This window comes from Scomber japonicus, chromosome 10 (genome assembly GCF_027409825.1).
Source record: "Scomber japonicus isolate fScoJap1 chromosome 10, fScoJap1.pri, whole genome shotgun sequence".
NCBI classification, from domain to species: Eukaryota; Metazoa; Chordata; class Actinopteri; order Scombriformes; family Scombridae; genus Scomber; species Scomber japonicus.
Window position 1 is genome coordinate 25,829,797 of NC_070587.1, and position 26,589 is coordinate 25,856,385.

General features: G+C 39.0%; 1 protein-coding gene and 1 long non-coding RNA gene across 2 annotated transcripts; both read left to right on the forward strand.

Annotated features, from left to right (window-relative positions):
- The first annotated feature begins 4,393 nt into the window (after positions 1-4,393).
- cep162 (centrosomal protein 162) lies at positions 4,394-24,999 on the forward strand. The gene is made up of 27 exons (XM_053327646.1): positions 4,394-4,453; positions 6,001-6,136; positions 9,835-10,000; positions 10,254-10,333; positions 10,430-10,479; positions 11,425-11,455; positions 11,649-11,723; positions 12,513-12,707; positions 13,421-13,518; positions 14,102-14,296; positions 14,403-14,640; positions 14,899-15,062; positions 15,501-15,635; positions 17,185-17,316; positions 18,488-18,600; positions 19,592-19,691; positions 19,780-19,906; positions 20,003-20,166; positions 20,541-20,645; positions 20,732-20,965; positions 22,016-22,264; positions 22,368-22,674; positions 22,817-22,949; positions 23,029-23,170; positions 23,262-23,360; positions 24,259-24,393; positions 24,477-24,999. The coding sequence occupies exons 1-27, from the start codon at positions 4,394-4,396 to the stop codon at positions 24,654-24,656; spliced, it is 3,843 nt and encodes a 1,280-aa protein (XP_053183621.1). The 3' UTR covers positions 24,657-24,999.
- On the forward strand, positions 10,280-11,672 carry LOC128366605 (uncharacterized). The gene is made up of 4 exons (XR_008321868.1): positions 10,280-10,333; positions 10,430-10,479; positions 11,425-11,455; positions 11,649-11,672. It is a non-coding gene; the product is annotated as an uncharacterized LOC128366605 (long non-coding RNA).
- Positions 25,000-26,589: the final 1,590 nt, after the last annotated feature.

A 26,589-nucleotide genomic window follows, 5' to 3' on the forward strand; every position in this document is an offset into this window, starting at 1 on the left:
CGAGGCTTTTTCTCACTTGTTGCCATGGTGAATCATGTTATCTGTGTGCCATTGATGAGGGCTTTTTATATCCTCATGCACGGGCTTCACTCAGGGTTACCTTGACTCAGAGTTGATTGAACTAAGTGTTATCACCTGTTCTGAAACTGAAAACTCTGAGTTTGACAGCTCAGAGTTGGTCAACCTAGAGTTAAGGTTTTAACTCAGAGTTTGTTGAACCTGCTTTCTGAAACGGGCCCCAGCTGTTTCTTCCTGCTTGCTTGCTACTGTATGCCATTGTATCTGCACATTCAGATATATCCAGGATATAAGTGTTTAATATTATGATTGGTAAAGACTCTCTTTTTTGGCAACACAAGCGTCCAGCAGCTGATTGTCCACTGGTGTGAGTACTGATCCTTTAAATAACTGGTATCAAATAAGTAATCAGTTCACCAAAACACCATGTGGACACCAAAATATTACACCCATATTATTGTTGAGCATCTCATTCCAAAACCATGCAAATGAACCAGCTGCTATTAAAGACTCCATTTGTCTTTGAAGGCTTTCTAGACTTCTATAACTGGCTGCAGGGATTTTACTTCCATTTAGCCACCAGAGCATTAGTGAGGTCCAACAGTGATTTGGCTTCCTGTCAGTGTTCTGGTTTATCCCAAATGTGGATGGGATTAAGGTCAAGGCTCTGTGTTGGCCAGTCAAGTTTCTCCACCCCAAACCAGCAAAGGTATTTCTTTATGGACTTTGGCGTTATATGGGGCTTTTTTCTACCTTTATTCAAGAGGGTGGTCTTTCAATTTGAGAGTATAGTTTATTGATTTCACATTCAGACATTATAATTTCTTCTCTTAAATCCTACCCTTAAATAGCATCTGATTATGTTTAGAGAGATTTGCTCTGTTTCTGCTTAACCTGTAGCTTGCTCTCTGATATGTTGTTGCTTAAACGGAGTTCCTGCTCCAGCTTCAGCTCTTCTCCTTGCACTCAGACTGATTCTGTGTGCTTGTGAATCGTCAGCTCTCACATTACTGCTTTGTGTGTGTGTGTGTGTGTGCGTGTGCAAAAATTCTGTCAACATTCCCCAAACTAATAGAATACCAGGTGTCGTGTTGACCCATGAAATGTCGCTGTGGATTGTAGATATTTGAACTGGAAGTTTTTTCCTATCAAAGATTTTTTATTTATCCAGAATGTTCATTCGGAATATCAAAAATTGAAATTGTGGATATCCTAAATTGAAAGCCCAGTACACATGAATGACAAAAGTGATATAGTCTGTCCTAGGAAGAAATGACAACTGTGGATAAGAAAAATGTCTTAAATTTATTTTTGACTGTAAAATCCAAATTGTAAATATCTTGAAATACAATTACTAATCTTAGTACTCTAGTAGTATACATTTAGTAGTGGATATCATTAATTTACTGGTATTAAATGTTCCTTTATGTCCTAAATGTATTATGCCTCAGGGAAAGCTATCTAAATGTCCTTATATTGTTGTCTGGCCCTCAATATAATGACAATAAAGCTACTACTACTACTCTCACTATTCTCTAGTGAGAATACCATTTTGACAAGGATAAATGTTAGTGAGTGTGGTATGATGATATGATTGGCCATGTACTCACCCTGCACCCACCCATGTACCCTATCTATCTGTCTATTGGTTATCCTTTCTCATGACGCATTTTTACCCTAGCCAGTCAGATTAGTTTCGTCACCCGGGTGGTGTCGCGGGAACTGCAGCACACTCAAAACAACAAACCACGGAGGAGGACATTACAACAAGTGTTCCGCCTGTACAGCAGCAGATATCCAGTCCTTTATGTGAGTTCTTCTGATACACACTGATACGTTTAGCTTGCTGAAAGTCTAATGCATTATTCCTCGTGTAGTTGGCAGAGTTAGAGGGCTATTGTCACTAGCTAACGAGATAAGCAATTTAAGCTACTGCTAAGCCTGTCAAATTATGTGGAAAAAAACCGGAAAGAAGGACACATTCATTTCAGAATAAAAACGGGGCATCCACACTACAACGTTACACACTGCTGTAGCTGCTCTGGAAAAATAAGAGTGTGACATTTCTTAAAGTAAACGCCACTTTCAACTGTCTTAAGGGTAATCCTAGTGTTTTTACGTTAATAAGTTATTTTATAGACAACGCAATTAAATTAGCTGCATCCTGTTGTTGAAGCTGTGAGTTTAATATGAACTGTAGCTTCAAGCTGTGAGTTTAATATGAACTGTAGATTGCCCCGGCTTCACTCAGTTACATACTTAAACCTCGAATACCGTTTAATTTTGACAATTTTGACCGGAAGTATTGGTTTCCTAGGCAACAACATGATTCCGTCCTCTCGTGTGTAGTAAAGCCTGTAAAACTGTATTTGTACATTCAGCAGTGTTCTGAGGCACTGCTAGGCTATTCTAATACATTCAGCAGATAGTATGTTATTTCAGTAAAATGTCACTTGCGCTTTTACAGACACAGAGCATTTATGAACAGCATTACGCTGTAGATCCCCGCTGTTTTGGTAAACATTCACCTAATCTGATATCAAAGGTAACAGATATAAGACAGGCTGCATGAACTTGGACCACCCACTTTTACCATGTCAAAAATCAGTACATTAATTTATTATGAATATACTAATCATCAATTTCTATACTTTTAGCTTTTTAATATCTTCTAATATGTGATCTGGGGCCAAACGTGTCCTCTGTATGTAATTACAAAATGTAGCCATCATTTATCTCACTGTATAATCAGATCAAAGTGTCAAAACACCTGTTAAAATGCACTATGAAAAAATGACTATGAGAAAATGACATCTACTCTGTTTAAACATTTCCCCACACACCCCTATTATATTATCTCACCTATATTCCTACACCCATGCTGTACATAGTCATGTTTATTTACTTAAAATACAAATTGAATAAAATCTCTTTGATGTATGGTGGTGACCATGACAGCCCACTTTCCATCAAATCTCACTGAGGTTTTCTGAAAGGTTGACAGCTCTGGCTGTGATGTTCGATGAAAGCCTCAACAAATCTCTCCAACTGAAACAAATGGACCTGCACGTCAGGATTTGGGATGGGGCGTACTGTGCCCTATAGTCACTATGTGGGCCTACCTTTGTAAACCACTTAAACTAAGTCATGGAAATGGGGTAAAATATTGTGGAAAAGTTTTGAAAATTCATTGGTAAAAATGTGTGTGAACCCTGTAATATACATTAAAGTGGATATATAAACACAGACATAATAACAAAAAAGAAGTCAGATAATATTTTATGCAGCCTTCCTAAGAATAAACAGTTCAAGTGATTTGACACACTGTCATATGACTGTTCTTTAAGTAGTAGATGAAATATGTCTTGTATTGTTTTGTAAATATAATGTGTCAGTATTTGGAGGATGACTTTTGGTGCTGTATGTAATGTGAACATGGAGCCTCCTTAATGTTATTTATCACAGCTGTGCTTTTTCTGCCCTGACAAGTCAAAACTGAAAGTCTATTGTATTGTTTTTAACCATAATGTAGCTTTTACAGCATTTTAGCTAATGTGTATCACCATATTATGATGCCCACAAACTTGATTATACTGATTTGTGCTACAGTACGTAATGCTCTTAATTACACTTCACCCTCCTCTTATTCTCTACTATTAGATGTTTAATGTTAAATAAATCATATCTCTGCATATAATCTTTTTGTTGATTTTCTGATTATAACTAACTAATTTTGTTATGGTCAACATTATTTTCAACAGTTTTTTATAGCCTGTTCATATGTTTTATGTTTGTCTTAAAGGGACATTCCATCTATTTACCATATGAAGATCAAACAGTTTTAACAGTAATGTGGAGCACTGCACATCATATCATAAAGATGGATTGGTCTTTTTAATTTCTGGGTGTTTACCAAGCAGAAAGATTCTATCATCTCAAATGCATTATGGGAAATGTAGAATTCATTGTTTTTGGACTAGTTTGTAACAGTCAGCATATTTTGGCATCTGCTGATTCAATTTGAATTTAGCCTCTAACAAACCCTCCAACTTTATTAAGGTGAAAATCTAAATATTTGGTGTACACCTTTTGATATTCACATTATCATACTGTTTAGTCATTTACACTTTAAAAACACTAAATATTGATTATAATTATCCTTGATGGCCAGTATTGTGTAGTAACATACTTGTACCTGTGAATAATGTAATGTATTATACCTCATCACTTTTAGGTTTGTTTATGTTTTAAGGATAAAAGTGTCAAACGTACTATATGAGCTTTATTTTAATTTTTTTATTTTAATTTGAAATATTTTTTCTTGTGATGTCAGTGTTCAGGGTTCCTGTTGGCTGATGGAGCAGACAGCATCACTATGTCTCACAGGCTGACCAAAGAGGAGTTGGATGAACAGTTTGAACTGTTCATGAAGGAGGTAATAGAACACTGTGCAGTCATAGATACAACCTCAGTAATAGAGACATGATTACTGTGCACATCCATGAATCAGTCATTACACACATGCTGTTTACAGTATGACATGTCAGTGTGAAACTGTTACTGTTACTGTGCCTCATCAACAGCATCAGAGGCACAGAGAGGATAACCAGAGGCCTGTTTCATTAAGCACTTAACTCTGGTTTTCTTGTTTCACTTTGTCTGGATCACCATGGTAACCAATGTTGTATCACTTGTTCTATCCAATGGATCATAACACAGACTACTGACCAATCATGTCAGAGGAAAATAGAAGTCATAATACTAAATATAACAATATTTAAATGTACATAACAGTACAAGCAGTACACTAATTACTGGTATTTTCCTGACCTTAAAACTTGCTTTGTTCATCAACAGTGCAGAGTCTAGAGTCTTACTTAATGGAATAATGCTTAAAAAGTAAATACATTGGCTTTAAATAGAATGTGTTTAATGCAAGAACACAGGCAGGTTTATCTCTGAATCACTGTTACATGAGTGATCTTTCCAGTATCTGCTGTTCACAGCTGATCTCTACTGTATGAAAATCTTCTCTGTCACTTCATGTGATGCAGACAGCAGGACTTGTATGTTTATATGTGTGCAGTGTCACTACAAACAGCAGTGCACTGAGTTTACGTTAATGCAACCACATGCAAAGGATAGCAGACTGCTACAATATAACCACATTCCACACTGGTTTGTCATAACTTGGTATTATTTTCAATTACAATATGATGTGACCATTTACATAGGGAATACAGTAGACCAAATGCAGTGGTAATTAGTTCCCAGTGTAACATAAATGCAACTTTTCAATCACATAGACAGTCCTTATCTTTTTCCAAATGTGAATGCACAAACTGTACTTTTCCTCTCTATGCTTTTTCACCTGAAATCAAATACTCCACTCCTGATCTGAAGGTGTTGGATGTGATTGGTTTGTTGTTAAGACATCCGCCTCTCATATGAACGTGCGGGGCATGAACTGGGAGACTCAGACTTAAACTGGGCTAGTTGACAACCATCTTTGTGATACTGGTTATCAGGGAAGTGTTATGTTTAGTGAAGCAGGTGACCCACAGACAGACAGACTACACAGCATGTTCTTGATGACTCAGGCCTATGAAATGACTGATTTAAATTATCTGCAGTAGCAACATGACAGCTGCATGTCTGTGTAATCCACACCAACTCTGATATCAATACTGGATGTTAAAATCTCTTCTTTAGAAGTAATGCAAGTAATGTAGAAGATGAACTTAGATTTAGGGTAAGGGGATGACTTTTTTATTTGTTTTGACTCTGCATGTTGTTGTAGTAGCTGAATTATTTGTTGACCTTGTAAATGTCAGCTGAGCAGAGCTGTGGAGCTGAAATAACAACTGCTCTTTTTAAAGACAGAGATGTGAGTGCTGAATATCAAAGATGGAGACAAAAATAAAGGATGTTATAGGTTGTTGTCCTGACTGCTGCATCATTCTGACTTCAACTCCTTTTCAGTCTGTTTCAGATGACTCTGTGGATTTGGGAGGCTCTGACAAACAGTCAGGTGTCAAAAGTAGTCCGAAATTATCCCGGAAAACAACAGTGTCATGGTGGCAAGATGACGAACACAGTGATGGAGCAACAGGAAGAGGTAATAACCAACTACATTTAATGGTTACTATATACTTACTAAAAGTTACAGCCGACAAAATTACAGTTCATAGTTCATCAATATAAAGTTCCCCCCTCCCAACCCCCTCTGCCTTACACTTTGACTCCTCTTTTCTGAAGTTATGTCCCTCCTCGCACCAGCCTGATGGTCTCATGCTGTTTCTCTGTTTGATTTCTTTCTGCTTTTCTTGCAACACCATGTTCTTCACCTCATCTTCTTTTCTGTTTACTGTCAGTGCTGTGAAAAGGTACAGCAGGTGCCTCGTCAGTTTAGCACATCTTTCAGGCTCATCCTGTGGCTTGTTGTTTGATCTCTTGGTGTTTCACTAACATCAAACTTCAAATTGGCTGCAAACATGCAGCTAGATGAGAGTGTACATTTTCACAGCTCTGTGTTTTCTGTCCACTAACTCCTTTATTTGAAAGACTGTCCTTTTCTTGTTTTTCCTCTTTTTCCTTGCAGCACCGACCAAAAGCAGATTTATCAAAGCCAAAAAGTCTCAACCTGAGAATCAAGAGGGTGAGAGAAAGATGCTACACTGTCTGTTCATGTACTGTAGTATGCACAGTCATGAATCTGATGACTTTGGACTCAGACAATGACTCACAACCTCATTTGGGCTCTTTACTGAGACTGACTTGAGATCCTCCCCAAATTAAGAGCTGCAAGACAGGTGTGCAGATAATCAACTATTTCAAAAGACAAATGCATATTACTGCTCATCAGTGGTAACTAGTAAGCAAGACAAGGCACCTTTATTCATATAGTGCATTTCATACACAGAGGCAACTCAATGTGCTTTACATAAAAACAAAATAACAAGAGATGATTAAGCTGTAGAAATTGGAAACATTAAAACATACAAATAGAAAAAGAAAAACCAAGTAAAGAAAATTAGAAAGATAGAAAGAAAATAAAAAGCTAGACTAAAATAGAGCATTAAATGAAAGTTGCAGCATAAAATAAGAACATACAGTGCAAATGAAAGATTAAAATTTAAAGTGCTTTCAAAGAGCTTAGTCATAAGCACATGATTAAGAAATATATATATTTTTAGCATACACTACTTCTGTAAATGTTCAAATCATTTTCATTTGTCATGTTGTGTTTCTTTGACTATCTGGAAAAATAATTGCATTAGCATTTGGTAAAGTGTTCATAATGACTTGTTCAGGACTTGAGATACACTTGTGGTCTTTATTTAGTACTAGACTCTGGCTTTACTGGTCTGGACTTGACACCTGACTCAGGACTTCATAACCAAGACTTACTAGTGTTCTTTACATGTGTAACAGCAATGACCTAATTCCACCTTTGGTTAATACACCACAACTACAGCTGCTATCCACATTCCATAATGTAATCATGACACATGTTTCACAGGATTGTAGGTTAAAATAGAGGGGATGTTTAGCATTAGGATTATAGAAATGTTTTTAAAAGAATTGATCCTCATAGTTAAGTCTAAATTCCTCTGTATGCCTTGAGAAACATTCAGTCTGCAGTGTGACATCGACTGTAATTGGACAGTGCACATATATTATCTGCCCTCTTTTTCTTCTTGCTTGTCTGAAGTCGCCACTGCAGAGCCTTTTTATAAGCCAGTCCCCAAACCTCGCACTAAAGCTGTGGACAAGACCCCCAAAGATACAGTTACTCAAAGTTTGTGGAGACAGAGAAGTCCAGCTGATGGCTCTGACAGTCTGAGCAGTGTCACACATGAAAAGCTCCAGTGTGCATCAGGACAGAGGAGCCCTGATGACACACTCTCTGATGATACTGCAGCAGTCAGCACTGATAGTCAATCCCAGGGGGACAGTGAAGATGGTAACTCCAGCTCAGACCGCTCCCCCCCCAACCCCCCTCCTCAGTAGACTGATAGACATCACTCACCCTCTTAGGTTCTTGTGTTTTTGTCATAGTGTCTGTTATGTTTTAGTTTTTGTGTTACAGTTATTGTTTTCTAATAAAATGTAAGTGTTTACTAATAATCTTTTATATTTGCTTACTGCTATATTCTATTACATAGGCCATAAAAGGCTCTATCATTGTCATTCACTGCCTGATGGAACGTCATTTGAACCTCAATTTTCCTGTCAGCAATTTCACTTCATAGATAAATAGATAGATTCAAATGACAGAAACATACCTTAAATTGTGTGAATAGGTGGTGACATGATATATATCAGCAAACATCTGAAAGCTGACACTTAAAACACAGCTGTGATTTCAAATATGTTCACCTCAGTTAACAAAACAGAAGTCACAGTGGAATGTTGCATATATACCAAAAGACACTAGGTGGCAGTAAGGAGCTGTAAAGGAGTGATAAAACCTTATCCATCATAACTTCAATAAGGACATACTCTACATGTGTAATTGTGTTAAATAAGTGACTTTACTCTGACACATGGAGTAGTGAGTACAAAGAAGAAGAAGGATGCCCATTCTTTCTTATTAATTATTCACATGATGTTTGTGGTTATATAGACTGTTTTGTCTTGGGTGAAACACATATTTATCTATGTCCCATCAACTAGTGACCATAGTTAATACCAAAGGCACCGGCAAGTACCTGCAGCTGATATTTAATGCCCGACCAATAATTGTTTTTTGCGTCCGATACCGATATTGGGGAGTGAAAAAATTTCGATATCAATATATTGGCCAATAATGTTATATGTACAGAATATGTAGTTAAACACATGTTCCCTCAAATGTAATGAAAGTATGATATTTTACAGTTTAATAATAAATATTATTGTCTAAAATTACATCACTGCACCAAAACAGTAAACTTGTCTGGGAATGTAATAATTAGAATTAGCTAAGAAAACAGGTCAAATATACATAAAATGCAGCCTATGTAACTTTGGAAAATAAAAAAAACTATATTGGCACATATCAGACAACATATTCACCGATACCAATAGATCTGTGATAGGTCAATATCGGCAGATAATATCGGCTGACCGATATATCTGCTGAGCTCTAATTGACAGGCCAGATTTCATGTGGTCTTGACCAACAACCTGTACCTGTAAGTAAAATGTAACATATTCCAATCTCTTGTCTTTTTCAATTCATAATGTTGTGATTGTTTTCTAGTTATTGTGTCAGCTGTCTGTTTGTGGTATTGTATTGTACTTGTTCTCACATACAGCTGGTATTAGCAGTGTGTATATGAAGACAAGAGAGTCCTCAGTATTGAATGGCACATTAACACAAGAGGAGTAAATACACAAAAATAAATGGCTGTGAATTATAGTCAATAGTTTGTCTATTTACAGGTATTATTCAGAACTTCAGCTGATGCTTTATCAATTCTGCTCTATGGCATTTTTGTTTAGGACTCCTGGCATCTGGGAAGACTTTCAGGAAATCTCTGAGGAAGTCTCTGCCAATTCGAGAGGAGGACGAGGATTCAGGAGACACTGGATTGAAAGAAGGCTTGGTAGCAGCTGTTCTCAGCAGAGACAGCACAGACACAGAGGGTGAGTGTGAAACAGGGAGAGACATGAGCAAATATTGTCTAGTCAAAGAGTCTGACAGCATTTTAGTCTCTGTTTACTGTTCCACATCTTGTCTGAACAAGCTATAAATTGAATACGGGACTGCACTTTTTTTTTTGTTTATCATTCTTTCTCTCTTATCTTCATACATCTATAAAAACTCAGCGTCAGCACCAGCTGTGACCAACATGGGGATGGATACTCTGGAGGAAGAAGAGGAGAAAGCCAGGTTCTTTGCCCAACTAGAAGCCGGAGCTTTATCAACTATAGATTACTCCCAACTGAACAGAGAGCTAGACTCATCTACTTCTACCATGGCTAGTAACCTCAGGTATAGAAATAGACACACTATAGCAGTACAAACACTCAACACTCATAGGTCTGAATAAAGATAACGATTTAGTTACTTAGGTTTGTGTTAATTATGTTATTAGTATCTCTGTGTATCTATTCATCATCCTTTGACTGATGAGCCAGAAGTGAAAGAGTGAAATGTCATATAAACTGTGATCTCTGGTGCCGTGTCTGTACTGCTGCTCAGTGCTGTTGTTATAATGTGATGAGGATGGATGTCCTCCCTCCAGGAAAGCTGAGGAATCAGTGGAGCAGAGTCAAGATGATCAAAGGAGAGGCAGACTCACAGAGACTGTTAGAGACTCTCCAGGTAAGAGTAATGATCCCCAAACCTCTCCTCACTTTTCTTTATCTCTTTCTCTGTGTGTCTACATCAGTCATTCTCTCTCTCTCTCATTCCTCACAGGCTCTCCACACTACAGTGAGGATTTTGAAGAAGAGGAGAATGAAAAAGAGGTTTGTAGCTGGAATCTATAGCTATTAAACTCTGAGAGGGCTCTCAGTGACTCATTTTTAATTTCAGCGTTCATTGGCATTCCTGCTTGATGTTAGGTTCACTATGTTTGTAATTTTCAATTATGTGAGTCATTTCAACTCAAGGTCCATTTACTAGCATTCTTTTTAAAGAGAATTGTATTCACATCTCACAATCTGAATGGAGCTGTTTCAGGTGTTACATGTGACCTTGGTGTAGAATATAGTTCATGGAATTGACATTCCTGACTCATTACTCTCAAAAAGGAGCCTCCTCAGTGTTGGTGTTATATTATGTGGTCTGCAGAGTATGTGTAGTATTAAAAATAACTTCACTGACAGATCAATGCATTTCGATCTTTGGCCTTCATACTTCACACTTTATAAAATAACCTATCTATATAAATATGCAAATCTGAGTCAGAAGTACCATAGAACTCTTTCTCCATGTCCTCAGATGGAGATCAGTAGATACATCACATACAACAAAAACCTTCCAACTAGCTGATCAATGTTGCCCGTCTGTGCAAAGCTGTAACAGTAAATGTGAACTATAGGTAACACTGTTTCACTGCCACATCACAAATAGTTAAAAAAAGACTCACCTGTTGAAAGTCTGAACATATCAGCAACAACAGAGTCACAGCATCTCCTTGATAACATAGTTTCCTTAGAAATTGGTGCTAAATAGGACCGGTTGGTTGAATCAATTCTCTGTCAGAAGCTCATGATGTTAACAACAGGTTAACTCCAATACATCATTAAATCTTTGGACTGCATGGTGGTTGGATGAAGCTGAAAACGAGGTCAATAAAGTTTGTGATGACTGAGGCTCCACACTCTCAGCTTTATTTGTGAAATCACAAAATCAATCATTGAAATGTTTTGCCACAGGTTCAGTAATTCACGTTATTCTCTGTTTTTCAGAAGTCTAAAATGTCTCCAATTCTTGCTAAAGGTAAGAAAAACTATATATTTGTGTGTGTGTGTTTGTGTGTGTGTGTGTGTGTGTGTGTGTGTGTGTGTGTGTGTGTGGGTGGGTGTGTGGGTGTGGGTGTGAGTGTGTGGTGGAAAAATACAAGTTTTCAGTCAAAAAGAATGTGGAACATGGCGTCTTCAAACAGTTGACACTAACTTAACATTGCTGTCAGTTTCTCTGTATGATTCCCTGGATGACACCGGTGGAGAAGACATGAGGAAAGACACAGCAGTATCAGTGGAAAGAGGTAACACATACCATAAATAAAAAACCCAACTAACAAAATAATAAATTATTCTGTTTCATGAAATTCAGCATTTAAAACAAATGCAAATGCAAAGCTTCACTGTAAGGTAGTTTTTGTATACATGCTTACTAAAACATGTTGATACAATAAGTGAGCATCAGTCAGCATCAAGCAGTAGCTCTGGGTCTGAAAGGTGAAGCCAGTGTGGAAGTGTCTTAACCCCTGCATCAAGATAATGGCCAGCAGGGGGAGACTCCTAAAAAGAAGTCAGTTTGTATAGAAGTCTATGAGAAAATGACCCTATTTCTCACTTGATTTGTTACCTTCTTCAGTGTAGTATGATGTTCATTTTGTAAATTATGGCTCTCTTTACAGTAAAAATAGACCATAAAGCAGGGTATGCTGTCTTTCAGTTCATAAACCATCATCAGAATGTAAGATACGTTCATGTAATAGAATGTTTATGTGAAAAAATACTTTTCACAGCAGACATTTTGACTTGTCTTAGGATAAGGATAAGAGGTGGAACTGATAACACTAACAATGGCACAATTCCATAACAGTGTCCAAGGAAGCCTTTACTGGTGAAGCATCATGCACTATCACAGGATCAGTCACACCTGTGCCTTTCCTGCTTTGACATGTCCAAATGTCTGCTGTGAAAAGGTCTGAACAGTGGGCAAGAGTGGCACCTCTTAGTGGATCTCTGCTATATAAAGCTGGACTATTTGGCATTTTTTTATTTCCATATAAACTATTGTCTGTTATCAATACTGTATATCTGTGCAGGTCAGTCTTACGTACAGAGTGGAGGCTCAGAGATGGAAGCTCTTCATGACGCCTACAGACAGATCCATGTTGTGGAGGATTCAGACGATCATCATTCATTGGAGGGAAGGGGAAGGCTCAATAGACCTATATCTCCATCCTCTCCTCCTCACTATGCCAGACAGTCCCTACAGCCTGCTTCTACCAATGAGTCAGGTTAGACACACCATACTGTAGACAGTGTTTGGAGGAGTGTACAAGGTTATCTCTACTTCATGTCTGGACATTCCTCTCTACTGTGTTCTTGTTAGTAGCGTGGACATATTTTTATAACTACGTATAGATTTTTACAGTCACTGTCACTTAAACTGTCAGTGAAACATATTAGAGCAGTCACATGTTTTTAATGTAAGCAGGACAGGAAGCTTCAGAGCTTAGCGTAGGACGATAGAGCCTTTTTATTACAGACACTTGTCAAAGGAGGAAAAGTATAGGTGGAATGTATAACCTTAATGATGGCTGCAGTCCATTCAAGTGAGCCACTTAAAGCACTCTGGTATTGTGCATGTCAACCCTCTGACATGACTTTCTGAGGCAATTCATGGACCAGAGTCACAGTTAGGGTTATTATTTAAACCTACACTTTTCTCTCTTTGACAAGGTAAACTGTTTGAAAAGGCTTCATTTTTCAAGAGGAACTATGACTATGGATTAAAGAGACTGCTTTGGCTCAGTGCAGAAGATTTACACAGTCACATTCAGTTTTTGTCAGTTAGTAAGCTTAATGTGCTGTTGTTAATGAAAAATGGTTTGACATTAGATCCATTTTCCATCTTGATTATACGGATATTTACTGGTGGTTATTGCCTGATGTATGTTGTTGAGTAAACTGGCCCTGTATGAATGTGTATGTGTATGTGTGTATGTAGAGCTGCCCACTGCAGAAGAGCTGATGAGGCCCATCCGACCAGAGACGGACCATACCAGAGGTTTCTCCCTGCAGCCTGTCAGGTCAGACTCACTAAATGTTTCTTAAAACTGTGTAAAATGATGAAATCAAAAACCAGGCAACCAAGAGTCCAGTTTACTATCTAAGGATGCTAATAATTGCTGATAATCTTACAGATACAGAATATATACATAAACACACATTTTTTGCAATGAGCCCTCAGATGTGGTTATCAAATACTTGTGACAAAAATATGTAGTGGAGGTATGATATTTAACAGTTTAACTTTAACTTTATTGTATAAAATGGCATCAGATCACTGAAACTGTGAACTTCACTGTGAATTGAATCAGTATAAATAAGTATAAATAAAAAAAACACACACTGGCTGATATATCAGTTGAGCCCTAGTTTGAATTCATGTTGTATTTAAATAACAGACTTTTCACATCTGTGTACATTTCCATTGTTTTAACCAGAAGGTAACATAATGGCATATTACACATGGGCTTAGGCATACCCTTTCTCACATTTAATACTAATACTAATAAGCTTTTACAGATTTTTTGATGTGAGTTTTGTCATATTCTCTGATGACAGTGCTGTACAACTTGACCAAGACAAGAATTTCCCTGATGTGAAGTCTCCAGACTCCCATCAGAGGCAACCAGGGCGTGCTGACTCTGTAGGGTCAAAGGCAGCCAGGGGATTGACGAGCCACCCATCTATCTCCCCGGATCATCTCAACCGGGACTTGACATGGAGCATCAGGGAGGAAGTGGAGAGACTGATGAGCGATCAGACCACTTTTGCTCCTCACTCATCCTCTCAGACTGGCAAAGCTAAGAAACAACCAGTGAGAATGGCTCAATACATAGAAGGAGCAATCTTAGAACAGCTTGCACACTACAATCACACTTATTTCCAAGAATATAACTTTGTTCCATGATCATTATCTGCAGGCTTCCCGTGGCTCCACCATTTCTCATACTACTACATCTTCATGGAGGAAACCATCTGTGTCTGCTGTGAGAGGCAGGAGAGTGGAGGGTAGAGCAGCTGTGACCTCCAGATCGACCGGGCTGAACAGAGCTGCTGCTACAGCCAAGTCCCAGTCTACTGTTTCTCATTCTCAACAACAGCCACGAGAAAAAGCCAAACCCACAATGAGCCAGGAAAAAGATGACAGCAACTACACAGGTTCTGGCTGTAATACTGTTCTAAATCATACCATGATACAGATGCTATAAAAGATTCAGCCCATTTATTTTCCTGCTCTATAATACTAGCTAGTTTTGTATCCTAATAATATTAATAGTTGTCTATGAAACTTGACTTTGCCCCATTTCTGAATCCCTTCATATCTTCATGATGCAGGATTCTGATGTGATTATGTGAAGTCATGTGTTCATTTGTCTGACGTTCATTGGATATCTTTTGTGTTGAACTGATTTGCAGAGACGGGTCAGAGGGTGAGCAGTGAGCTGGTGGCATCTGTCCAGTCTTTAGTGACAGTCCTTCAACAGCAGATAGACATTAGCGGCCGCCAGGATGCTGCAGAATCACAGGAAGTCAGAAGTTCTCAAGAAACCAGACTGACACAACATCTCCTGAGGAAGAGCGTAAGAAAACACATTTTGGTGACTCAACTGACTTGACACATTACTGTAATGAGGAAAAATGCTTGAGATGAAAGTTCCCAGGAAAAAAAAGTGAGCATGCTCAGTTCATTATCCATGTAAGTGTTGTGGAAATAGAGAAGCAGCATTTTTATTGTATTTCAGGGTCAGGATAGTTTTCTAGAGAGTTTTGTAAGGTGAAGTGTGAGTAGTTGTTTATTTGCACTTAGCTTCAGCATTCAGCAAAAAGTATTGTTGCTAAGTTACTAGACAGCCAATGTCTGGAGCAGGATCAATTATTGGTGTTTGCAGGTGGGAAGCCAGTGAGGGATCATCCTTGTTGCTGTACTAGTGTGAAACTCTTCGCACACATAACAAGTGCTTTTCTGTCCTTTACAAACTCAGTAAGTTTAAGGTGTAATGTTTGTATGTGACTTTCAGAAGGAAGAGGACAGCTCTGTGGTGGAGGAGCTCAGAGTCCAGCTGGCCCAGAAAGAGAGAGAACTGGAGAGGATGAAGCAAGAAGCAGAAGAGCTCCACTCACTCAGACAGCACAATTACCTGCTGCAGAGCAAGGTGAGCCCTTCACACACACACACACACACACACACACACACACACACACACACACACACATATATATGAATGCAAGGCAACTTCTTAGACCATTTATCTCCATGGTAACCCACCTACAGTTCATTATCAAGGAACAACTTAGACTCTCTAAGTACGTTAAAGTGAATTAGAATTGAAATAAATAATAAAGGTGGCACTTTATAGTTTTATAACTTTGAAGTAGGGCCACCTTTATTTTTCACAACAGTTAACCATGGCTCCCAGTACCTCCCAGTACCTCCCAGTACCTCCCAGTACCACTAATAACACTGAGGCTGTTTATCCCACGAAGATTGCACACTTGTATATAGTCCCTTAGCAAAAAGTAGTTTATTCAAGTGTACTACGAGTATACTTATTTTATACTAAAGCTGAGGCAGTATACTTAAAGTTTATTTTTTATATACTATATTTTAAATACTTAAGAATAGTATAGTGAAGTATACTTGGCTTATACTGAAAAGTACTAAGTACATTAATACTAAGACTTACAGCTTATACTTTAATACTGAAGCTTATACTTGTACTTTAGTATACTTTTTACTTCTTTCTGCCACAAAGTGCTAATACTTAGTATATCTTGATCCAAGTACAGAATAAGGTCAAGTCATTGACTCGTGCTTACATTTAATTGAGCAGAATAAAAATGATTTTCACTACACACATAAGCTTTGAGGTTTTACCCCTGTTATAAACTTATATGTTCAACATCATATAGTATAGTACAATGGCAGTATAAAGAAGAGTGTACTTGTGGTATATTTTAAGTATACTTCAATAAACTAAAATGTGGTCTAGAAGTATAAACCTAGTACACTAGTAGTATCTAGATGAGTGTACTTGTTGTATACTTGGAAGTATACTTTTGTTAACTTAAAATAACCTTATGACGTATACTTAAAGTATACTTTTATAAACTTGAAAATGTTCCAATATAGTCCGAAGAGGTATTAAATTAGTATACTTCCTAGTACACTACAAGTACATGGTCCGTAGTATACATGCTTTACTTATACTTACACTCAAGCTTACTTAATAAAATGAACTTTTTTTTGCTAAGGGGTATCAGGAATTTTTACACAAATATTGTTTATTATATAGAATTTTATTTTATTTGTATTTATTTTTTATTACTTTCACCATTACGAGGCTAGTGTTCTGTCAAATTTTGAATTCCTCCCTAGAGGGCTCAATAAAGATACCTTATCTTATATTAAACTCATCATTTTGGTTAAAATCTAGTAAACTTGCAAAAAAAACCACTAAACCACCACTTTTATTTAATACATTATGATACAGTCCAAACATGGAAAACACTTTGCCCCACACCAACACTCTGCTCACTATGGAGAGAATACAATGCAGGAAGCAGCTATCACACTAATCTGAACTGACTTTATGCACTGTTTAGCTTTACTGTATGTACATAAAATATATTTTAAAAGTGACTTGTTATGTGAAGATGGTCAATATTGAAGTATTGTATTAAATAAGCTGTTTTGTTGCTCAGCTGCACAGTGCAGAAGAAGCCAATCAGAAGAGGAGACTGACAGAAGCCAGTGACTCTGCTACAGAGAAAAAACTCCAACAGATTGATAAAGAAATAAAAGAGCAGGAGACGCTCATCAAAGGTTACCAACAGGTTTGTTTCTCTGAACACTTCTCTCTTTATGTGACTGTCTTCACTCTTCATTTGTATGTGATTTGTATGCACAGGATTTTATAATACCGTGAAGAGGGATTATTGTTATCATTTTAACCTGCTATTTATCATATAACACAGTAAATGTACTGTCCACAGTTTGATTATAGTGAGATGTGTGTAGGTCTGAATGAAAGTGAAATTTATGCTCATAGAGTGTCGTCTAAAATTCCCACAATGGAGTAAAAGTATTGTCCATGGTATGTTCATCACATTCTGTCTCTAAATTTGAGCTGCACATCAGCCGGCTGATGTTTTATGTTCATTAAGTTGGATCCTAACCTATTTTTCCACACTGGAATACTGAAGTTAGTTATGAATATCTTTATGAAAGACTGAAATTATAGTTGCCCCTTTGTGTGGCTTTCTCATTACTTTTTTAATTTCCCTTATAGCATATTTTGACACACACAGAGGTGACAGGTCTGTTCAGTTGACCATAAAATTGAGGTCCTTAATAATGTCAGCAGGAGGACATCACACACATGGAGGCCACATGTAGAGTTAGTTATTTTTTATTATGTATTGTTTCAGCAGGGACAATGCACAGTAAATATAGATTAGATTAGATTAGATTATTTTTATTTCAAATGTGTGAAATATATTGCAGCAGAAATAGTTAGAGCTCATTTGCTCCTGTAGTCCCTGGGTAGGGGTCACACACACAGTTCTGAATATATGATTAAAAAACAAAATACATAAATATATCATAATAAAAATTAGCGATACATCAAATTACGCTTATAGTAACATTAAACATGACACTTCAGGACAATCAACCTGTAGTTTGTGCATATAACTGTCCTTATTCACAGACTGTTTTTCTAATCTACTGATTACAGCTGAGTTACACTGTGACTCATCGTCTTTTCACTAAAGCTGCTGAGTAAAACTGAGGCAGCATATCAAGCACAACTGTATCCAGCAGTGGTTTTAATGCATTTCCTGTGGTGTTTTTAATGTAGGAAGTAATGTAGAGTAATATGCTGCTGCCCACAGAGCCAGCCTGAGCCCAGTGTGTTTTGAAGAAGCATGCTAATGCTTTATTCACCTCTACAATGTGTCATTTTCTTTGACTTTTAAAGCGCACTAAAACAAATGTGTTTCACAGGAGAATGAGAAGCTATACTTGCAGATGAAGGCTCAGCAGGTCAGGAGTAAAGTCAATGAGGAGGCCATGTTTAATGAAAACCAGAGGCTGCTGAACGAGCTGGCTTTCACAAGGTGAGTTCACTGATGCTGTGTATCAGAGCTCTAGTTTAGTGTAGTGTAGTGTAGTTTAGTTTAGTAGTGGAGGAGTTCAAGTACCTCGGGGTCTTGTTCACGAGTGAGGAAAGGATGGAGTGGGAGATCGACAGGTGGATCGGTACGGCATCTGCAGTAATGCGGACTCTGCACAGATCCGTCATGGTGAAGAGGGAACCCGTTGCTCCTCTGCGTTGAGAGGAGCCAGATGAGGTGGCTCGGGCATCTAGTCAGGATGCCTCCAGGACGTCTCCCTGGTGAGGTGTTCAGGGCACGTCCCACCGGTAGGAGAACCCGGGGAAGACCCAGGACACGCTGGAGAGACTATGTCTCTCGGCTGGCCTGGGAACGCCTCGGGATCCCCCGGGAAGAGCTGGACGAAGTGGCTGGGGAGAGGGAAGTCTGGGCTTCCCTGCTTAGGCTGCTGCCCCCGCGACCCGACCCCGGATAAGCGGAAGAGGATGGATGGATGGATAGTTTAGTTTATTAGGATCTGAATTAGTTATTGCACTGGGCAATTCCTGGGATCCACAATTAACACAGAAAAAAACAATACAGTTATATAAACCCACAATACAGAAATACAATACCAAAAAAATGAAAGAGAAAGAGAGCATGCAATCAATCAATCAATCAATCAATCAATCAATCAATCTTTATATATATATATAGCGCCAAATCACAACAAAAGTCATCCCAAAGCACTTTACACATAGAGCAGGTCTAAACCGTACTCTTCAAGCAAGAAAGTAGCAATATATGTTCAAAGCATACAGGGGGGAAAAGAGGAAAAATAAAATCACACAAATGACAAGATTGTAAAAGAAAAGTAAAGTGTTACTGTGTTGTTGTAAATGTCTTTCAAATATGAATTTAAAGAATCTGTAGAATGTTGGTTTATTTATGAAGCATAATTATGTTCTTGAAAGGTATTTTTCAATCTTTACGAAATTTCTTCCATCTGCACCAGAGAGCAGCTGAATAAAAGTTCAAGGCCTGTGGGAAACGTGTGCTCAATGGATCACACTCAGCGCATCACTGACTTGTTGGCTCAAATAAATACATTTCAGGTATTTAATCAACTGTCATTGACTTTCTGACAGACTGAGGCTCTGTTTCAGCTGCCTGGCACGTCTTTAAAATGTTTGTTGTCTGCAGAGGAATGAGGCGAAGCTGTCTGAGGACATGCACAGGCTGAAGCAGGAGAAGCAGGCTCTGGAGGTGGACATGCAGCTGATGAAGAAAGAGAGAGACCTCGCTAAAGCACAGGCCATCAATAGCTCAGGTCAGACACACTGGAGTGGATACACACTGTTAGGGCTAAAGCTCAAGCAAACACAAACATGTTTCTAACAGCTGAATATACGCATGTCCCCATCAGGTGATAAGACGTTTGAGCTGCGCGTTCTGGAGGAAAAGCACAGAGAGGAGGTGTCGGCCCTGAAGAAGAAGCTGCAGTGGTTTGCAGAGAACCAGGAGCTTCTGGACAGAGATGCAGGCAGACTGAAGGCAGCTACAGCTGAGATACACCAGCTGAGAGAACAGGTGAGCTGATAGAGGCTGATGGTGAAGATGTGTCTCAGTTCAGAGGCTACATGCTTTGAAAGACACGGTCCACAAAGGTTATATGAGAAGACCAGGTAATACAGTAGATAGTAGAAGCATGTGTCAGCATTCTACTGAGGTAAAAATTGATTTAATTTATCGAATGAAAAAATGATGTTTTTGTGGTCTGTATTAGAATCAGATCTCAAGTCAGTAAGTTATTATTGTTGATAGCTACTGGACATGTGAGTGGTTAGTGGGCTGTTATAGGATCAGATCTCATAGTGTCTGCTGTGCTGTGGGGTAGAAAGGCTGCAGTAAGACAGTTACAGTAAAACAGTTACTATGTTTAAAATGATCTGTTTCTATTTCAGGTGGAAAAGCTGAAAACAGAAGTTGGCAGAAGAAGCAGTGAGCAGCAGAGAAAAGCCAAAGACAAATCTATGGAGAGTAAAAGGATGCAGGACCTGGAGCGACAGGTGTTACACACACACAACAACCAATCAGATTTGTTCCCCTCCCTTTTTTACTTCACCACTTAACCAGACTTCCGGTCTTTTACCAGGTGAAGGAGCTGGAACAGATACTAAGACGCAGAAACCCAAACTCGCTGCCCGCTCTGATCTACGCAGCAGCCACGGCCGGGAGCCAGGAAGACGCCGACGCTGCGAGGACACCTGACCGCATCAACGCACTGCTGGAGCGCAGGATCCAACGCCTGGAGGCGGAGCTGGAGAGCCATGATGAGGAGGCCAAACGCTGCCTGAGAGCCATGGAGCAACAGTTCCACAGGATCAAAGTACAACACAAGTCCATATTATAGAAACTGCTGTATGGTTTAGTTACTGATAGAGACTGGTAGTATCACAGCTTTGTTAAGATGAAATAACACCCACAATGTCACAATGTCATGTTTATGTTATCCATCAGCTAACATCATCATCTATTTGTTTATGAGCAAGAGCTGAGCTTCACTATTAAAACTAATGATGTGATCAATCATCCTCAGTTTATTAAGAGACTCTGCTGTGATCTTTGTGCCCTATTTGAAGTATAAGAAAGGGAATCTTTAAAATCCTGATCAACATCTGTATCCAAATCAGTAAATCATTTATTGATTATGAATGGAAATTAACTCTAAACAGCGTCTTGATATCTGACACATGGTAAATATCTGAGCACCAGCTGCACTGTGATTCATCCAGTTAGTGTCTAGTACATCATTCAGATATCCACAATAATGTCCTCTGAACAGATGTGACAAACACACAGCTCAGATTTAACCATCCTGTTGTCTTTCTGTTGAATGTGCAACTTCTGTCCATCCATGTCACAACAGACCTGGTCTGGTTTGACTCTTTATAAAACATAAGGTATAAATTATCACCCAATTCTGTGTTAGACCTTTATACCCAACTTCATTCCAACTTATTACCACAGGTTTTACACATATTTTTGGAAATTAGGGTTAATAATCCTCATTTAAACAAACTCATACCTCATGTTTTAGTTTTTAAAAAAGCAGAAATTATTAATTATTTGAACTAAATTTAAGATCAGAGGAAAATATGTTGATGGGTCATTAAAGTTTAGTCAGGATACTGTTTTGAAACCATTTCAAATTCTTTAATGGCAGCACATAATCACACCTGTTCTCACAGGTCAATTATAAACCTGTGAGGACAACAGGACGGTTAATGAGCTTCATCATAATATAAATATTATAAAATATTCTGAAAAGTGTAGTATCATGGAATACATATATGAAAACGCTTCAGGGAATAGAAATAGCAGGAAATGTGCAGTCTTTGCCTGTATAACTGTGTGTGTGTGTGTGTGTGTCCTACAGCTGCGCTATGAGCAGCAGATCTCAGATCTGGAGCAGAGGGCGGAGCAGCGGGCGGAGCAACGGGCGGAGCAGCAGGTGGAACAGAGGGAGCAGCTCACAGCAGCAGTTTCAACATGTGGTACTGAGCCGTGGGCGTCACAGGTGAGAGGACTGGAGGAGGAGCTGCAGCGTGTGAAGGAAGGCCAGCAGCAGAAAGAGAAATCCCTGCAGGACCAGATCGAGTGTCTGCAGGAGCAGCTCAAACACAAGGTGGGTACAGTGCTGTGTAGACTGCTGGACCGTATGAGATTAAGCCAAATTGTGGACAGACAGTCAAACTTATCCGAACCCCCCTTCCTCCTCCCCCCTGCAGGCTCAGCCCAGCCCTGGCCGACACCAGCGCCAAGCAGAGGCAGCGACTGGTGCGCGGTTAGAGCGGCTCAACCAGGAGCTTACCGCCAAGACACAAACCATCCAGGAGCTGAACCGCACAGTACAGAGACTGCAGAGAGAGAGGAGGAACATGCTGTCTGTCCCCAACACACGACACCAAGCTCGTCCTACAGAGACCAAACAACAACCACCAGCCCAGACCAAGACCCTCTGCCCCTCTGCTGCAGGAGATGAAACCTTTCCTGCTGCTCACTATGAGAAGACCTACCAGCCCACTGTGTTCACAGGTACGCATGAAAGCAAATGTGCTCAATACACCAAATGACAGTCATGGAAAGCACTTCACCTTTGTGTACATGAAAAAAAAACCACTTCAAAAATGCAATAAAACGTGTTTATAATTTGTACTTACTTGTGTTCTTTGCACAGGGTGTCATATCTCAGAGGTCCTACAGGAGAACGAGGCTCTAATGGAGCGCCTGGAGCTGTTGGAGCTGCACGGTGAGCAGGAGAAGAAGGCGTTGAAGTCGGAAGTTAAACAAGCTGAAGAGGAAGTGAGCAGGTATGTGTGTGTGTGTCTCTCAGTGTCAACTACAGCAACAGAGCCTGAGCGTGACACTGATTACGATGTCATCCGTCAGGCTGAAGCAGCAGTTATCAGAGCAGCTGTCCTCTCTGAAGGCAGAGCACCTCGGGGTGTTGGAGCGTCTGCAAGCCACACAAGCACTGGAGCACTCGTCCTCAAAGGTGGCTCAGCTCACTAACGAGCTCAACACTCAGGAGGTACACAAGTCTCTAACCAAACAGTTTCATATGAAAGGGGGGGGCTCCACCTCACACCTGTCACCTCTTTGTCCCTCACATCCATCTGCAGATTATGGTGAAGCATCTGCAGGAGCAGCTGAAGGAGCTGCAGGGTGTCAGAGAGGCTCTGACTGTGTCCAGGACGAGAGAGGACGCTCTGCAGAAACAGGTTTTTATTGTCTCTATACTACAAGACACAGGATGCATTCAATCCATCCATCAATCCATCAATCAATCAATCCATCAATCCATCAATCCATCCATCAATCCATCAATCAATCCATCAATCAATCCATCCATCAATCCATCAATCAATCCATCCATCAATCCATCAATCAAACTTTATTTTTACAGAAGCTTCCATACAGGTAAATGTAGTTCAGAGTGCTTCACCAGCTGATTGACAAGCTGACAGAACAAGTGACAACATAAAGAAAACAAAGAACAATTTGAGACCAATGCACATGAGAGAAAATAAGAAGAATGATAAAAATTTGATTAAAAAAAAAACCCAACAAAAACCAAAAAAATAGTATTATAAAAGTCTAATAAAAAAATAATGAATTATAATAAAAAGTTAATTAAAAATATGAAGAAGATTAAAGTTAAATTAAAGTAAAATAAAATAAAATAGATGAGATAAAATATAAATAAGAGCAAATAGGATAAAAAAGTTTAATAAATCAACAAGGTTGAAAAAGATTTAAAAGACAAAAGAAACAGATGAATAAAATCAGACATGATGCATTCAGGCACAGTACTGAGTGTAGGACGTTCACGTTTTGGCAGTGTTCAGATCCCAATACATGATTAATGTAATTACACATGTAAAACAGGGGAACAATGACTTGAAGTGTTGAAATATGCTGCAGACTGTCTATACGTGTGTACATGCATCCTGGTGCATAAAAAAACTGCTCCAAAGCACAACCAGAGATCAGAAACTCCACCAGTGAGATCAATGTCAGAGCTGTAAAAACTCTTTTATACTACATCACACAGTTTTCTTTTAATGGAACTATAGAAATGTGTGTGTGTGTATGTTGTCTGTTTCATGTTGTGTTCAGCTGAGCAGGCTGCTGAAGGATCTGAAGGAAGCTAAAGAAGCTCAGAGCCCAGAGGTGAGACTGGTGTGCAGCCTGGAGAGGAAGATCCTCAACATGGAGCTCAGACACCAGCACAGAGAGAAAGAGCTGCAGCAGGTAGAGGTGACAGCTCTGAGATGATAAAGAGAACAATTTCAGATAAAGTCAGCACAGTTCTGATCCTCTCTGTCCTCCTGCAGGTGATTGGAGGCTCATGGACGATGCCGGAGGCTGAGCAGCAGTCAGAGGTGGAGCGCTGGAAGCGTCTGGCTCAGGACAAAAGCAGAGAGCTGGAAGCTTTCCGCCTGGAGCTGGACTCTATCCTGGACATCCTGAAACATCTCCAAAGGCAGGGAGTGGTCCTCACACCACCAACATAACCCCCCCATCCAAAAGACTTCATGCACACATCACAAGCTTGTGGTGTAAAGCTAAATAATGACTAGAGGAGCAATAATCAATATCTGAGCAATATAAGGGCTTCTCATAGACAGCCAGAATGAGATCAGCAGCTGCTGTAACATCAGCAGTATTTAGTGTTTACATGCAAGAAGCTCCAATATGTCTGAATGTTTTTCTTAAGATTCAAACACAGAAACACTGTTCATGTCTTTATACACATACCCTAACTGTTGTTATTTAAATTATTGTAATTTATTGAAGCTATAGTAAAAATAAATGTTTTTCCAAGTCTTAACTGATGAATTGTGACATTTACCACAATCCCAGTCATGAATGTGTTAACCTTTTAGCCAGCCTGGCAGCATTAATGACTGTGTCACTCAGTCACTGGCTCCACACTGAAAGATTCATTCCTTGTTGTACAAATAAAGTGAAAATTCTCTTATGCTGGATGTTTTGGGGGTTTTGGACAGTTATATAACACAAAAGACAATTTTGGAATGAGAGCGGACTTCTTGTAAATTATGATGGGTATTTTTGTGTCACCATTTGTGACACTGTAAAGACTAAAGACAAAAAAAATCCTGGAAATGTAATAGGTGACATCAATAACCCTATAGGCAGGTGCAGCGCAGACACTGTGCTTGTCACGCACACATGTGCACGCAGCAGCACACAAACATTCAAAACATCACTAATAAAAGGACCACAATGTGAATTGGTATTATAATGTACATCAACATATTTAAAAAAAGTCACAATGACGTGCCACTATGTATCAGAATCAGTCAATGGCAGTAATGCTCAATGAAACTGTCCATGTATGTGACCAATCCTAGTAAATCCGTCATCAAACTTACAATTCACCAAGGTGACAGCGCTCCTGGATATTAAAGGGAATGAGAGATGACATTGATTGGTTTACCGCTTGTTACGCCCAAAACATACCTATGATTAATGACAGGACTTAAGTCCAACCCTTTTATATTTTTTACCATGCGCCTGGTGCAGTGAACATTTTTCCACCTTACCTTGATGAGATCAATGTGTGGATGACTCATAAAATCACAACTGATTAGTCTACATCTAAGTAAGGCTATAGCCTTGCTACAGCCCCTACATCTAAGTAAGGCTATAGCCTCACCTTGATGAGATCAATGTGTGGATGACTCATAAAATCACACATGCAAAACATCACTAATAAAAGGACCACAATGTGAATTGGTATTATGATGTACATCTATGGAAGAATGATCCTATCTTTATTCAAGAGCGTAGATTTTGAGACCATGATTCTATTCCTTTTCAGTGACACAGCTCCTTCATATGCTCACATTTATTCTCCTCATTCTCACATTTTGTGCTCGCACTGAGATGCTGCTTTCTTTCAAAATGTGTGTTTGAACTCAAAAATCACATGCTTGTGCTCACACTTCTTCTTCTTGGACACAAACATTTCGCTCGCATTTAAATATGTCCTGTGTGCACTCAGAACTAAAGTCTGCGCTCTCAAATCTAATGTGCACGCACTCAGAACACGCACATGCTCTCAGGTATATATCTATGGAGATCTCTGCGCAGACTAAAGGAAGTCCCGCCCTGCGCTTAAAATAGTGTTTCACCAGCCAATAGGGAGACCGCTAGAGTGTGGACCAATCAAATGACAGATGCCGTCTTGGGTACGCTCTGTAGGGGCGGGTATAAGGTCTGTTTGTAAAACTGCTTCTCTCAAAATACACCAATTTACCATATTAGCTAGCTATTTGAATCTCACCTATTTAAGACGCCAGCATATTAATGCATAATTAATCTTCAGTAATCCTAAAAAGAGTTATCATAGGTTAGATTCTCTTTAATTTCATATTAGCGGGATATATTTTATATACTATAAATACTCTTATCTATATGGCA

Bases quoted from the DNA above. Each gene is read 5' to 3' on its own strand.
- cep162 (XM_053327646.1), top strand. From the start codon at position 4,394: ATGTCTCACAGGCTGACCAAAGAGGAGTTGGATGAACAGTTTGAACTG. The intron at 11,456-11,648 runs GTAAGAAAAACT...CATTGCTGTCAG, and splicing joins GTCTCCAATTCTTGCTAAAG to TTTCTCTGTATGATTCCCTG. The intron at 20,646-20,731 runs GTGTTACACACA...GTCTTTTACCAG, and splicing joins TGCAGGACCTGGAGCGACAG to GTGAAGGAGCTGGAACAGAT.